Source organism: Aulostomus chinensis, chromosome 10 (assembly GCF_037954235.1).
Source record: "Aulostomus chinensis isolate RoL2024-O1b breed Wild chromosome 10, RoL_Achi_v1.0, whole genome shotgun sequence".
Taxonomy (NCBI): domain Eukaryota; kingdom Metazoa; phylum Chordata; class Actinopteri; order Syngnathiformes; family Aulostomidae; genus Aulostomus; species Aulostomus chinensis.
The window spans coordinates 4161064-4176943 of NC_141329.1; the positions used below are offsets into that span (position 1 = coordinate 4161064).

Genomic DNA, 15880 nt, shown 5'->3' on the forward strand with positions numbered 1-15880 from the left:
CTGATGCTTTAATGTGAGGGACCGGTGGTTCCACTGGTTCTTTGGTGTATGGATCACTATCAAAGTTCAAATTCCTGCCCATAATTTTACTCCTATAATTTGTTTTACTTCTTGTATGACAGCTGTCCAGACTATGTCACTGCATGTTCTGCCACTCTGAGGCGGCGTGTACGGGTGGGGCCATGATGTCATCACGCTTACCCTGAAGAGTGTCACAGTTACGATTCTAAGTCGAAAATTGACTTAAAAAAAAAAATACTTTTCACTGTTTACCATCATGAGTGGATCTGTAATTTTTCTGTAATTTTATTCTCTCTCAACCCACCTGCATCTCTCCAGGGGACAAAAATAAATAAATTATAAAGACAAAGCTGCTAATGAGTAAGATGAAATTAATGAGACAGCACAGACAGGATGCTGCTGTCCACACAAGTTTGGATACGGATGTAACTTCCACATTAGGAGTCATTAGCTGCAGAGTTTGTAGCATCCTCGGTAATTTTTGTTGGCAGACATTTTGTGCTGACTTTTGGATGTTTGGGGTCGACCTCTGTCCAACATTGATTGCTCTTACAGTAACATATCGAGCTGGCTAATTGATTCACTTCATCTTCTCTTCACCTCTGCTCCGTGTGCAGGGGAGAATGGCTTTCGAATGTAAATGTCTCACTCTCACTGAGCTGAAACTTAAGCATAACCCAGTCCCTTTAATTTTTGAAACGTTGTTACCTTTAAATCAGACGATCAATCAAATTGCGGATCTGCAGAGATGTGACACCTGCTCCATCTAGCTGTCTATTGCATCCACGGTCAACATACTGTACAGCATGCAAGTCTTCATGATGTTAGCATGCTAACTGATGAATGAACTGTTGACTGAGCCATGCTAGTTTATACCCACTACCAGCTTTAATGTTCAAAAAAGGAAGTTATATATCAGTTACACAGCACCAAATCACAACACCACCTTACAAATATAGCAGGTCTAGAACCACACTGTAAATCAGTCTAATTCAGAAAATCCCAATGTATCCCCGTGAGCAAGCTGTGAAGAATCAAGCTCTATGTGGGCGGCCATCTGCCTCTTCCAGTTGGTGTGAAGGAGAGCAGAAAACAGAGGGACAGAAACAGAAAAGACAAGTGACAGAAGTTATCAAAAGACAATTTGATAACCGCTACCAGCTAGAGATTCTCTCTCTCTCTCTTTTACTTCATCCTGCAGGTTCCTTGTTGATCCTGTGTAGAGGACAAATGATGATTGGGTTTCTACCTCTAAAGTCCGTCCATGTGCGTGAGTGTATTATTTGCTGGTGCACTGACGCGTGTTAAAGCCTCGTCTTGTAGCAGCCTTTGTCACTTTCACCTATCCTCCTCCTCTAAAAATAACCTGCTCCTGCTCCTCCACACCCTCCTCCTCTGTCTTCAACTCCCATGAGACACCACTGTGTTCTAACTATACAAGAACATGCAATACTGTTTGTGGGGGCTCTCTGATTTATGGTGACATCAAAGTAAAGCCCTGCGCTGGCTGCTCCACGGGCCATACTCCATTGAGCTAATGAAGAGACATCTCTCTCCTGCGTCTATTGATCTACATGACTTTACACTGTGTGAGGAGGACATTTATCATTCAGTAGCAGAGAGACAGGAGCAATCTGCAGCAGTCAGACGAAATCTCCCCTAAAGCTCTTGTTTCTCTGACCACGGTTTCACTTGCAAACACAGCCTCACACAAGCGTTTGCACATAGAGACCAAACATGGAAGCGATTAAACCACTTTCAGCGTCAAATTGAATTTATGCAGAGATTTTTTTTGTGTAAAAGAATCTCCACACCTTGAAGTTTTTCTGTCTATTTATTTTTCAGTTTGTGTGTACATCACATGACAGGGGGGGAAAAAAGGACCAAACACACACATTGTGACATGAGAGCAAGCTGACAGACGAGTCTGTTCATTCCTGCTGCTGGCATTCCAACCTGCCAACATTAAAGGGAGTTAAGAGTTTAAATATAGCTGGCCCACTCTCTCCCCCCTACCCCCCCGCTCGCTAGTTCTGACTGGAGGCAGTCATCACACTACTGACACTCACACTCTCTTCTTTCAGTGTGTGTGTGTGTGTGTGTGTGTGTGTGTGTGTGAGGGGAGTAAAGTACATGCGTAAGCGAAAGAAAGTTAATATGCTCGTCTCTGTTGAGGGGTCAGAGAGCACTCTCATACATTTTTTATAAACGCAGGTTTCACTAGAAGTCAAGACAGTGTAAAACTCCACATCTACATAAAGGAGTCTTCATTTGGCATTTAAGAGACCCTGAGAGTGTACTTTTTTTTTTTGTTTAAGCAAAGCTATTGGCTAGTAAATACTAATGTGCGACGATGAAGAGTGATGCTGGCTTTTATTTCAGTTCTCTTTTAAGTGATACATTATCAAGCACAAGAGAAGAAGAAAGAATCATTAAAGTTGACTTTGACCCCACAAGATAAAATGTCAATAATACAGTCTATATGGAGTATTACATATGTGAGACACTTGTGTTGTAGTTGAGACAAATGATGCAACCTCTCTTTCTGATAATTTCTGATAATTTGGAAATTTACTTATTTGCTTAAAAACAGATTTTCATTGGAGGGGCGTTGCGTGGGCTTAGCTGTCTGTAACAAGCATTGAAAAGATTCTTCACCCAACCCTCCATGTCAGTTCTTAATTATTGGCCAAAATTTCTGATCAAAATCTGTCAGTTTCTGAATAATGCTGCCTGACAGAAAAAAGAAATGGGAATAAAATATTGAATCAATCAGTTGAAATCAGACAGACAGTAGACAACAAAATGGATGTCTTTCAAACGGACAAGAGCAGGATGATACAGCTAAATTAGGCCGGCCAAGAATATCGGCGGTGGTAACAGGACAGTGCTGCCATCCAAAGTTAGACTGCCTTAAACTTTTGCTATCCTCCCCCATGGTCTCATAACCAGATTTTACATAGGTCCAGACCCTCCTCAGAGGAAACATGTTTGATCTGGACAATGAGAAGCTCATCATTTCGATGCAACAACACCCAGACTCATTGGACAGAAACAACAGTGCCAACGAGATATGACAAGATGGCGGGCTGACGTTTGGCTGGACATCAGCACAGTACATGTTACAATAAAGAGGGCGGACTGCTGCTTCGCTGTCCTAATGATTTCTGAAGTCTTGAGGAACAACAGGAAACCCTTCCCACCCATCACAAACCTGCCACAAACTTGCTTCTCTAACCTTTAGGCCATCGCTGCAGCAAGCTAACCAATTAATCAAGCGTGATCGACTAATGATGTCTGAGTCTGATCTGCTGGATGTAAGAAAACACTCCCTACTTATCCAGCGTTTGAGCGCGGAAGGTCAGGAGCAACTCATTGAAAAGACAAATTTAGCACACTTCTGGGAGCGTTTGATTTAATGATGAGACAAGACAGTTGTCATGTCTTCCTGTGAAGAAAGAGACATGACGTGACAAGCGTGCATGAACTGCAACAAAGATCCAAGGTGACATTAAGAGGGGTGAAGGTGCTTGTACAGCACATGACGGAGTCCTCCTTGTGGAGCTCTTTGTCTCTATCATCAATGCTGCATCCCAATGTATTCCAGTCATTCCACGATCAAGCAGCAGACGGAAAATAAACCATCAATTCTCCTGCGGTCGAAGCAAAAGGGAAAGGATGCAGAGTGCCAGAACACCAGATGTAATTTCCTACACTCTTCATTCTACTTTCCCCTCCTGGCGCTACCACTTCCTGCTCTACATCCTGAAAAGTTCTACAAAGCAAAGGCTTCTAGTCCTTTGTCTCACACGACAACAAATGTCGTTCCACTTCTCCAAAGAGCTGTGTAGGTTTCTTGGATGTTCCCAGAGAAACGAACACGCCAACGCACCGAATGGCCCACAACATCCCACAGATGCTCAATATCAGCACTCTGAATTCTGGAGTCATGAAGAACTGATGAGTAAGGGGGAAAAAAACATCTTCCTGTGCTCAGACCCCTTACCTGGGGTGCCAAACTTTCAACAGACTTCTGAGGCGGCTTATTGTTGAAAAATTATCATTTACCACTGCAGCAATTTGCCCAGTTTAAAATCCTGCTTGGAGCATGTGACTCACCCTTTCCCTGCCGACTCATGACATTTGTGACACAAATCTTTTCGCTGACGCCATCATCAGGACCATCTGTGTTGAGATCATGCCGTAATCAACATCTTAATATTCAGGACCTGCACAGGAAACGGATTATCTTGGCAGAGAAGAAATGTGTGCTGATAAACACATTGAGGGGCGCAACTGGGGAATAATGCACTCTTTGAGCCCACAGAATGAATCTTTGAAGTATTATTATGATTTAAACACTTGCTACACTGCCGTTTTATTCAGTATTTATTTTTTTCCAGCAGCTGTTTATTCAAAGACCCGACCACGGTGAGACATCTGTGAGCACACCTTGCCTCCTCTTTGTGGTTCACTGTGGAACACCCACAAAAACTTGCTTTTGTAGTTTAGTACATTTCTCTTTCTTGAGTTTGTTCTGTGCGTTTGTCTTAACACCATCCTGATCTACTTCATCTGATCCTCTTTGCTCCGGATGTCTCATTGCAGCTGCTCATTTTACAGCAGAAAACAAGACTACTTGGTGCCATTTGGCAGTTTCATGCTTAGTTAGTTACAAATGGTATCTGTAAACTGCATATATACACTGCACGTATACACACTGTGTATACACAGTCTGTATATATGCATTAATGTGCACACACTTTCTAGAAACTAACAATAACTGACGTAACATTGGGAAGTACACGGTTACCAGCTTGATGTGTGTTTTATATGCTGTTGGATGCTGATTTAACCTGCAGTTACACTCATAACTAAATTTAAACATGCTTGTCTAAAAGTCCAAAACTCGGTCAGACTCAGAATTAAGCCTTTGAAATTTTCAAGGCGCTCCATTAACACCCAGGTGCCTCCACGGTTGTCTCCCATTGCTGTTTCTATGATGGAGAAAAAAAGGCCAACAAGCAGTGAATTATGAATTCCTTTCCTTGCTGGAGACCTTCTTTTTTGACAGCTGCAGATTAACACTACAGGCAGGTGTTGGAGTGTGATTGAGGAACCAGAACAATGACACAAATGTCCTGCCAGCTTTTCATTGATATTGTTTATTATTGTTTATTTAGGCGGCAAAGCCCTCTCTTCCGTATTTCCTAGATGTGCCTGTGTGTGAATACACACCATTTACCCTGCTGTTTATACATGGTGCACATTATCCGCTCTGACTGAGAAACGCTGTTTCGGCAGAAGTTTCGCGGTCACAGATTTCCTCTGAGAGGCTGATGCAGGTCGCTGAGGCTATGAGGACTAATTAGAATTGAGGAGGAAGGTTTAAATTAAGCATCTCTGTGGCACAGATACTTTTAAAAACGCAGCACGCACGCACACACACAGACAGAGTGAATAATAACTTGAAACAGCATGTCTGGAACACTGTTATGCAGACTTACTAGACGCTCCTTTTCATTCATGTCCTCATGCATGCTGAACTACCCTCTTGATTCAAAACAAAAGCCAGAATTTTCTTGACAAAACACTGAATGCACTGCTTTATCCTAAGCAGGAACACAGGATGTGTGGCACACACGGCATGTCACTCAGAAACACTTCCAACATACAGTGACTGGCATCTCATACCTTCGGGACAGTAGCACCTGGGCCCAGCCAGGCTGCTGAAGCAGGTGGCTCCATTCTTGCAGGGCTGGGAGAGGCAGTGGTCCACCAGCAACTGGCAGCGTTCCCCTTCATAACCTGAACACACGCACACACAGTCTTCATAACTTGTTTTATTACATCTACAGGCAGATGAAAACTACATGTTTAAAGTCCCAGAAAAAAAACCCTCTACTTCCTGCCCTGCTTGACTCATCAGACCTGAGACAGGTGATAGAATAAACACATCAGCAATGTTATTCTCCATAAATGTACTTGAAGCTTCATGACTGAAACCAGGGATTCCCAGCACAAGATAAAAAAAAGTGATGGCGGTTTATACAGCCAAGAAAACAATGGCAGCAGAAACAAATGGTCAATCAGGTGAGTTAAAGATTTGCTAAGTCATAGCTTATTTCAAAATGTATGTCCTGTTTCATGTGTCTACTTTTTTTGAAAAAATTATAAAAGTGTTTTCTGAAATCAGGGGATTTTTTTTAAATTTTTTTTTATTTTGCAGTTTCTCTTTTTATAACAATACTTTGTGAAGGTGCATCATGAACGCTGACGGACACCCAACTACAGAGAAGATAATCAGCTAGACAGCATCAGAGAAAACACAACTTCACCCAGCAGAAACACACCACTAATATGAATCCAGGATCTACAATTTGTTCCAGAAAACCTCTAATCCTTAATCGCTTGTCACATTACCAGTTTTCACACCAAATTTCATCAAACTCCATCCATTAGTTTTGAGATATCTTGTAAAAAAGTAGCCTGGGGAAGCATGAAGAAGATCCACAGTTTGTTTTCTCCTCTCACATTTTTCCCGAACCACTTACACATAATAGCTTCTTACTACAATTTTTTTTGATGAGAAGTGATGGGCATATTTCTTCCTGAGAGACCCTTGCTTTGAGTCTCTGTCCCAGAATAAATGTGGAAAGCTAAAAGGTTCAATACACTCTGGTCTTTTGTCTGGATCTTGTCATTTTGTCGGACAAAAACGGGGGCTCTTAATCTCGTCCTCAAGAGCTCACACACATATGCAGAGAAACAGAGAATCACAAACAGCCTAGAATAAAACCGCACAGAAAGGCATGATGTGCTAATGGAAGCACTCACCTGTCAGGCAGGTGCATGTGAAGTTGCGTCCTTCGCCCCCCTGTCTGACATCAGCGCAGGTGCCGTTGTTGCGACAGGGACGGTGGTGGCAGGCATCGAATTCCTCGCAGAAGATTCCGGTGTAACCGTCCTCACATTCGCAAAAGAAAGTACTCTGCAGAGAAATTACACATCAAAATTAATGAACAAGAAAAGGTGACCAGGGTTATGCAGTTAGTAGCAATTTCACGTTCGGAACTGCATAGTTAAAACTACAATTGTGAAGACGGTTGAGTATTTGCACAATTGAGGGATTTTTGTTGTAAATTGCAGATGAGGAGGCTGACTGGCCGTCCTTCCTGCATAACAAAGAAATCTTAATCAGGACTGTCAGTTCCCAATTCAAGTGTCTATTTACTGTAATTCTGGAAGCAATTATAATTATGCCCTGCTATATGAGAGGATAATGACGCACTCATCTCTTCCTCCTTTCCTCCTCAGCAGTGTGGAAGGCTTCAAGGGAATTCCAGTATTTTTCAACCTGTACATATTTTCCAATGTGTGCAAATGATGGATTGGGATTAAAATCAATTTAAATTAACCAACAGTCAGTAAGAAGACAAAAACAGTCAAACAGCTGCCATATTGGGCAACTGTCCAAGTCTGTCCACTAAAAGTGCTTGTTTTTGTCACTAAGGTCTTTTTTCTTTCAGAAGCAACATTCTCGGAGGGAGTGAATTCATCAGAGCATTTATTTTCCTGGATAATAAAGGAATTACTACAAAGACTATTTAGACTTGATGGTCGGAGTACAAGAAGGATGAGTGTGAAATATCTGTCTTGTACTTAAGGTGCATTTCGACCAAAAGTTTCTCCTCTTAGGGAACAAAAATGTTCCTGTGGCCCACTTTTATCTGGGTTTCCACCGTAGAAGTTCATGATTATCCAACGCAACGCAAAACTGCAGAAAAAACAGTCACAAAGCCAGATGAGAAATGGTGAGCTACCTCAGAGGAGGGACTTTTCTGGGGGGAGATTGAATTCCCCAGAACTAAATTTAGATTTTTGGTTCCTGCAATCAAAACTCATCAAAAAATTGGGGGGGGGGGGGGGGGGGATTTAAACCTTCAATGACCATTTCCTCTCCTCAGCATCGTAACAAGGGGCAGCATTGACGTGTGTAAAGAATCTATCTTTGTATGTATCCTTGGAGTTGTATTTATATGGTGTTGCTAAGTGTAAATAGTTATCTCATGTGCAGCCACATGCAGGTTCTCCTAGCTAATTACCTGCTGCAGAGAGAATATTAAAAGGCAGCAAGTTGCTCTCAGAGGGGTTGGGTGGTTGGTCACGTGATGTTTACATGGATGTTAATAAAGACCATGTTTGTGGATTTGCATATCACCTCAGTCTCATGCCTCACTGCCAGTCAAAGTGACAAGGTGAAACAATGGGAGGTGGGTGTGAAAAATTAATAAAAAAAACAAACTTGTGAAACAGAACTAATGAGCGTACAGAGTGTAAAATTATTCAGCAACATTGCAACGCAATAAAAAGCAGCAGAGGCACAGCTTGATTTTCTGATCTAGTGAAGAAAATGAAAATGAGATATTAAGAAACGAACTGTGAATGGGTCTGCGACGCCTCCTCGTCTACCACCTCTTCCAATTAGAGTCACTATTCCTCGACTGCGCAGTGCGGTGAAGAGGGGGTTGATGGGTGTCAAACAAATCCCTCTGTACTGTCTTTTCTGTCTCCAGAAATACAAATTAACTCATTTTCAAGCTGACCCATGAGCTTCACAAATCAGTGAACCGACATTTCACGTTTTAATTCATGTGAAATATGGCATAAGTGAAAGTGTTGCTCTCTTGTAATTAGTGGCAGCTCTTTGTAGTGTTGTTTTGTCTGCAGCTCTGCCAAGTTTGTTTTTCCTGTTAATTATGAAAGGACATTTGCCCCACTGGATGCACTTCTGCAGCTCCAACAACAATGTTAGATTGTAACAATGTGGAACCTTTGTTTTTGCTTATTTTGCAACATTCTTATTATGGTAAGAAGTTGTAATGTATTGTTAATATACTTTTTCAAACTTCAGGCAATTTAAAAACTATTTGGAAATCCGTAATCCGAGTTATCTGGATCAGATATGTTTCCTTACTACTTTGTTTGGCCTGTTTCTTTTTTAGGCGTAAACTGATATTGCGGCTTTATTCATAAAAATAAATCTGAAATGTCATCAAGATACGAGAAAACACCTTGATTTTTGATGGTTTAAAATCCTGGATCTCTTACCTCAGAGGGCTGTGTGATGCATTTTCCTTTGCCGGAGCACTGAGGGTCACTGAAGCTGCTGCCCGGCTCCACACAGCTGCTGGCTTTCACTGTCAGGTTGAGACGCAGGGTGACCTCCGGGGCTGTGGGGGCGCCAACGTGCATCACACCTACCACAGAGGAGTTATAAATGATTACTATTACATGCATTGATGGCACTGGCAGGTACTACAAGAGGCATTATGGAAACTTGATGAAGGGAAGATACATTTGGGGTTTTAAAAGGCTTATGACAATCTTTTGCCAAAAAATGTGTCCGATTTACAATCCTCTCTGACAAAATAAACTCTAATGACACAATTAACCAAAAAAAAATCCCCAACAGATGCCTCTGAGACTCTTCATTGTGACCAAAATAGTCCATGTACCCCCTGTGTCTTGTCTCTGTGGGCCTGTAAGTTCAGAACACACCTTATTATGTCTTCGATCAAAGCTGACAGCTACACAGGCTCGGGGATAAAAATAGCCTGGTAGTGAATATTAACGGACACTTTCTACAGTTTGAGCCGAGCCAATGAGCTGCGAGCACACAGATGACGATGTAAACCCGTCAGCCAGTTAGAGTTTTCTCTGTTTCCTAAATGACCAAAGGACTGTCACCTCAATGGCATCGGCGTTGAAACTGCAGTGTCACGCTCACAGTGACGTGAAAGAGAGAGAAATGCAATGTCACTGCTCCTCCCTCCTCCTCGCTTACGTGGCTGAGACGCATGCAAGGTCACACACTTTCAGGCCTACATGTCGCACACACTTTTATTAATGTGTAAAAAAGAATTTGCTCTTGTTAGTTATTTAGCATCGAGCCTGTCTGCTGGGAGACAATTCATCTTATAAATTGACCTTCATTTTTCCTCCCTCTGTAATCCCTGTCTGTCTTTCTCTTCCCCATTTCCAGTCTTTCTTAGCGCTTATCTGAAGATTCCTCTCCTCCACCCACCATTATCCTTCCTCCCCTCTGATTTAACTCCCCAATGTCACCCCCCACCCCCACGTCTCTCCGACGAGGTGGCGCTGCTACTGTTAGCAGACATGTCAAGGTCACCGTGGTGAAGCAGCATCAGGTATGTAGAGCACACACGGAGCACAGAGGTCGGCCAGCCCTTCAGTCAGAGCAGCTGCACAGCCGTGGGAATATTCCCTCATACGACATGTGTTTGAGGACGTGTGCGTGGTACTGAAGTACAGATGGAAGAGACACATAAATACTCCTTGTTGTTCTGTATGCAAATATGATATCATGACTCACAGATGCAAATATACCATTTTCTCCCCAAATGCCATGCCAGTAATAAACACTGTAACTAAGATGCATTTAAATTCATCAATCCGTTTTTGGTTTTGTTGTAAATTAGATATTTGTGGGTATTTCAGAACTGTTTCCAATTCAGCTTCACTGTAGTTGGATGAACGACGAGCAGTATAATTAAAATGATTCATTTTCTCCTAAACCTCTTTTAATTGACTTCTTGTGATGAAGGCACGAGTGGTTTGACTAAAACCCGCTTGGTTGATAAATAATTCAACGTTTGCAGTTTGTGCTCTTGTGAGTGAGTGTTTGTCACTTAATAGTGCCAGACTGGCGGGTAGTGACACATCCGCTTTGGGGTTTGTAGGAGAAATCTTACTAGTCGGCATACTTTAACCCTCACAGATACTTGTTCAGTGACATATATGCGTGCAACACCTGTTGTGTTTTAACCATTCACCTGCAGTATAAACTAGTGCAGTGCGTTCATTGCCGTTTATGTCTGCCTCCTGTTGAATTTGTGAAACAACTTCTTTGGAATGTGATCTGAGGCCTTTTGTGTTTATCCAGTTGGTTAAAGTGCAGCATAACGAATCTGACCTCCAGAAGAGTCGACTGTTTAGCGAAGGAATGAATGACAGCAACGATTTTGTTCCACGTGAGGAAGGAGGAAGACAACACCAAGTCTCGCTCGCTGAGCAAATGCTCTACTACGAGAACCCTGAGGATCTGTAGACCCTTTTTGGACTCTGAGCACTTGTGTGTGTGTGTGTGTGTGTGCGTGTGTATCACTGTATCAGACCCCATGCTCATTTGATAGAACCGCTGCTGTATTTCAACTCTGAACGATCGCCTGGCATCAACAACTTCTCAAACAGATTTTAATTATGTTTTTATTGAACAACATTTGGGTTTCAATCGCTACACGCTGCCACCACATCAAGAGGATAAACTATATTAAACCAGTTCAACATGTTAATTTTGCAAATGTCCAGTCGGATTTTGATGGAGGAGTCACATGATCTGAGTTGATGTATTAATCAGCCAACAACTACTCTGGCAACCCCGAGTATCAATAAAACTTGGTGATTTTGTTGTGATGACAGGCAAAATCATTGCCGGCAGTTCAAGAACCAAGTTGAACCATTTTAAACTCTCGAGTTTCACGCTTGAGGTAGATGAAACAGAGCAAATCATACAGTTGACAGGTGTACAAGTAGGTTACCGAGGCAACCAGAGCCTGGCATGCCAACAAGTGTTTGCGAAAAAGCCGTGACCATGGAGTCAGGGTGTATGTGCAGCACACAGTGGAGCTGTGAGCTGATTGACTCTGACTTAAGATGACATCAAGTGAATATCCAAATGGATTGTTTTCACCAAATCATTCCGGTGTTGGAGGCAAGGAAAGGAGTATGAATTCAGCCGTTTCCATGATTTGCTTTTTGATTGTTTTCATCCGTCCTAAGAGAATTATCATCGCGTTTCCTTAACCAGAGTAAAAGTCTATTCGTAAAGAGTAACATATCATACTGAGTTTTAAATGTAAAAGTACACATTCTACATGATTTTTGTGTATTTCGGTGCTTGGGAGCATTCGGTCCTCAAACCACTGACCACTTCAAGTCCTTGAAAGTACATCATCCTCACCAGGTTTTACTGGGTTTTCTGTGCAAAATCTTTCTCTTCAAAGTAACCAGGAACTGATGGTTCGGATAAATAAAATAGAGGATAAAGAACACTATTTCCTTTAAATTGTAGTGGAGTAAAAGTACAAAATCTCCCATAATATAAATACTCAAGTGAAATGCAGCTACCTCGACATTGTCTGTGGGTTCAGTACTTGAGTAAAAATACTTCACAACACTGAACCTCATTTATTTCAGTAGGACATTGGTGTCCGGTTGTGTTTCATCTTACTGAGGAAGTAGTTTTGTCCGAGAGGCAGCGAGCTGTCCGGCACCACCAGTCCATCTGGCGACTGCAGGAAACACATTCTAGTTCCATTCAAAATGGAGGAATGCAGGAAACCCTCCTCGTTCACACGCCACAGTACCGGGGCTCCACTGGCGTTCACCACCAACCTGGTCGGAAGAAAGAAAAGTCAGAGGAGGACTGAGAATTCTCTCTCCTGTAAAGTCATTCAGGATTAGCTTTTTCTTTCTCGATGCCCCACATGTTGCACAACAACCTCACACACTTTGAGAGCTTGAGCACCACATAGTCACACGCGTTCTCAGCAGAGGCCTGGTGACTGGAAGTGTTCCTGGTCATTATGAGTTGTGTGGACTTTCTACTTGGAATGTTTCTAACCCGAGAAACAGAGGAGAGGCTGCAGGAGGAGGCGGCTGAACCCTTTCAACTGTGGACTGTTCTTCACTGAGCCTGACTTTCATGAAAATCATCAGAATACAGGAAAAACACGGTGATAACCACAAACGACCAAAATTATCCATGCAAACAGATCTTTTTAGAGAGACTCCATCTCTCCCGTCCACACAGTAAAACCATTAGCAGCACAAACCTGCTGAGGTGGAAGTTAACGGCAGAGGAGCTGAATTTCCTGCCGGGAGACAAACAACTGGAGAGCTCAGGCAAGCTGGGCTATCACACTGTCAGGACTCATGAATGAGAGGGAAATCTGTCAAAATGGGCTGTAACAGCATGACTCAGGAGGTAGAGTGGCTGTCTGGTGATCAGAAGGTCACTGGTTCAATCCCATAGCTCCTTAACATTGTGCTCTTGACCAAAATAGCATTTTCTTCAATGGGTTCTAAATGTGTCTTGGATTTCATGATGGATTTGCTTCATATTTTTATGTCAGTTTTTCAACGAGAAAGGGGACTTCATTTGAGAAACATATGATCTGAAATATCAATTTCCAGTGGCAGCCATATTGAATTATTGATTTTTAAGAGATCATTAATATCGTTTTGATGTCATGATGGATTTTGTGTGCTAGAAGAGGCACCAGCTTGCATCAGCTGAGGAAAAATAGATCAAATTTTGGGTCACGAAGCACATTGTTGATTTCATTAACATTGCAGTCATCAGAGCAGTGACATCCCGCGTAAGAGTGACGAAGGTTGCTCAAATCAAATCAAATCCCTGATGAGCTCATCCTTTAAATAAAAATATTAAAAATGTAGTGACTCGTCTCTCAGCATGTTTGTGCTCATGACTTCAGTAGAGATCCGTCCATTCTGCGTACACTTCCTCTTGACTAATTGATTCCAAATCAATTACATTAATTAGACAAGGGTTCATGCTGTAATAAGTAGTACTCAGTGATATTGTTACATAACTTTGGTTGATATGTAATTCTGTCAGCAGCATTTTTACAACCTCTCACCAGCCTCTTAGGGATACCAGAGCTTTACTCGTATCAGCATCTTTAAATCAATATCACTTTTGCGTCAGCGCTTCATTTCCTAGGAGTGTGTGTGTGTTTATGTGTGTGTGTGTGTGTGTGTGTCACTGCCTGCCTCTAGCTGTGCGTTCAGCTGTCGTGTGTAATTATACAGCATGAAAACAAAGCAACAACAGTTGATTGACCCTGTCACACGATGGTCGGGCCCACCATCTTTAATCCTGAGGGGCAACATCAAGGACGCCCAGCGTTCACCTCGCATCTGCATTATTCATTCACCTTCGTCACAGAGAGTGTTTATGGGCCAATATGTTCCAAGGAGTACATCTGCAGGAGTGCTACACGGTGTTCCAGGTCTCAGAGGTCAGTTCCGAGGAGATTCAGATGGAAAACTAATTCCAAAAACTTCTTTGAAATTAGAAATGAAGCTAAAATGCTGAGGAAGGCAGCTTCTATTTTAACCAGTCTGGAAATTTGTAATGGTGAATGTGCACAGTGTTCTTGTGGTTTTATTTGTTAATTAGAAACAAGGATGAAATTTATCAGGCCTTTTTTTTAATGTATCAGAATGATACTTAACCGATCTATCTATCTATACACACACATACATACATACACACACAGTATGTATGTTGCATTTCAAGCACTCACAAATTTGTCTCTTATCTTCTTTGCGACTCAACGATGCAGAAAGAGCCAGACACGTTAATTTAAACTTGAAGCCAACGGTGATCGACGGTTAAATTATAAAATAGCAAAACTGCCCCCAAAAAAAATCTGCTGAAAAACTCTCAGGGCAATCGTTCGGTACCCCTCCAGTTCAGAGGTTGTTCATAACCGGGGTGAGTTTGACCAGCTGATGGATTCTGTTGAGCTAACTTGTACTTTTATTCCTGTTAGCGCCAAACTAGAACAACCCGGTTGAGGCTTCAGGACACTTTTGATGAGCAGGACGGAGGCCTTTATGCTTTTTTTTTTAAAAACAACTTTGTGAATTGGTCAACAATTGTACTTCAACACGTTTGACAACTCATGATGTGAAACTGTCCTTTGCTATATTTGAGGCAACTAGTAGTCCATTGAGACATCAAACTTGTAAAAGTCTGATCGGTCCAGATTGAAAATAGCTCACAGGTGTTTAAGTTTCACTGTCATATTCACTTCCTGTGGGCTTGAAAGGTTGCCGAAAAAGCAAACACTGTGGTTTTGAAAGTGTAAAGTTTGGAGTGTTTTTAGAGCCCTTCAAGTTCAGTCGGCAAGGGTTTCATAATCAAAAGACACAGTTTGACTGAGTTTTCCTTTGAGGAGACAGAAGTCCGACATGAAAGCTGCTTGAATGTTACTCTTACTTCACAGCCGTTTCTTCAGGCACCTCCAGAGACAGAGTCAGCGTTCCAGATGTCAGCTCGCACAGCTCAGGGCTCACACAGCGCAGACCCTCAGTCACCTGAAACACACGTTAATATACATTTACACTCATATTAATCTATCTATCTATATTTTTTTTAAAGCACAGGAGTTTGGGGGGGAAGTTGTCTCACCCTGTCTGCCTCCCATGGCACCACCAACAACCGCTGCCCAGCTTTAGGTTGCCATGGCTGCAGGGTGGGAGGTGCTGGCGTGGTTGTGGTGGGGGACATGGTGGTTGGCTTTGGTGGCTGGGTGGCAGCTGTGGTTGTGGAGGCGACGGGGGTTGCCAGTTCAAGAGCGGAAGGGGTGGCGGGGTCCCAGTCTGCAGGTGGCTGATCCAATAGGATTTGATCGCACCTCTCTCCTTCGTAGCCCTCACTACACTCGCAGGTGTACGTCGGCTCCCCCTCCTCCTCTCCGCTGCTCCGGCTGCAGTTTCCATGGAGACAGGGGCTGCTGGAACAGGGGTCTGTGAAAAACTGAAATAAGGTGGAAATTTTGAAAAAAAACCCAACCAAAAAAACAGCACACCAGGAAGGGACAGAACAGAAACATTATTGTCTAAATGTTTATTCAACTCTGTCAGGCTTCCTGCTCTACTTTCTGGTTACTTTCTGTCAGTTTTTCCAGTAAAAGCTCAACCTGATATTCGGCTTCATTTTAAACAGGCTCAAGAAGCGCTCCTT

General features: G+C 42.5%; 1 protein-coding gene across 2 annotated transcripts in view; it reads right to left on the reverse strand.

Annotated features, from left to right (window-relative positions):
• The window catches only part of dner (delta/notch-like EGF repeat containing), a 55198-nt gene that overhangs the window by 11462 nt on the left and 27856 nt on the right, over positions 1 to 15880 (reverse strand). The window contains exons 2-7 of one of the 2 annotated variants that reach the window (XM_086215648.1): positions 15326 to 15673; positions 15134 to 15231; positions 12335 to 12498; positions 9133 to 9281; positions 6859 to 7012; positions 5716 to 5829 (exon numbers count right to left, since the gene is read on the reverse strand). In XM_086215648.1, coding sequence (XP_086071774.1) covers positions 5716 to 5829; positions 6859 to 7012; positions 9133 to 9281; positions 12335 to 12498; positions 15134 to 15231; positions 15326 to 15673 — 1027 coding nt within the window. The remainder of the gene's footprint in view (positions 1 to 5715; positions 5830 to 6858; positions 7013 to 9132; positions 9282 to 12334; positions 12499 to 15133; positions 15232 to 15325; positions 15674 to 15880) is intronic. The other variant, XM_086215649.1, reaches the window with a different exon arrangement.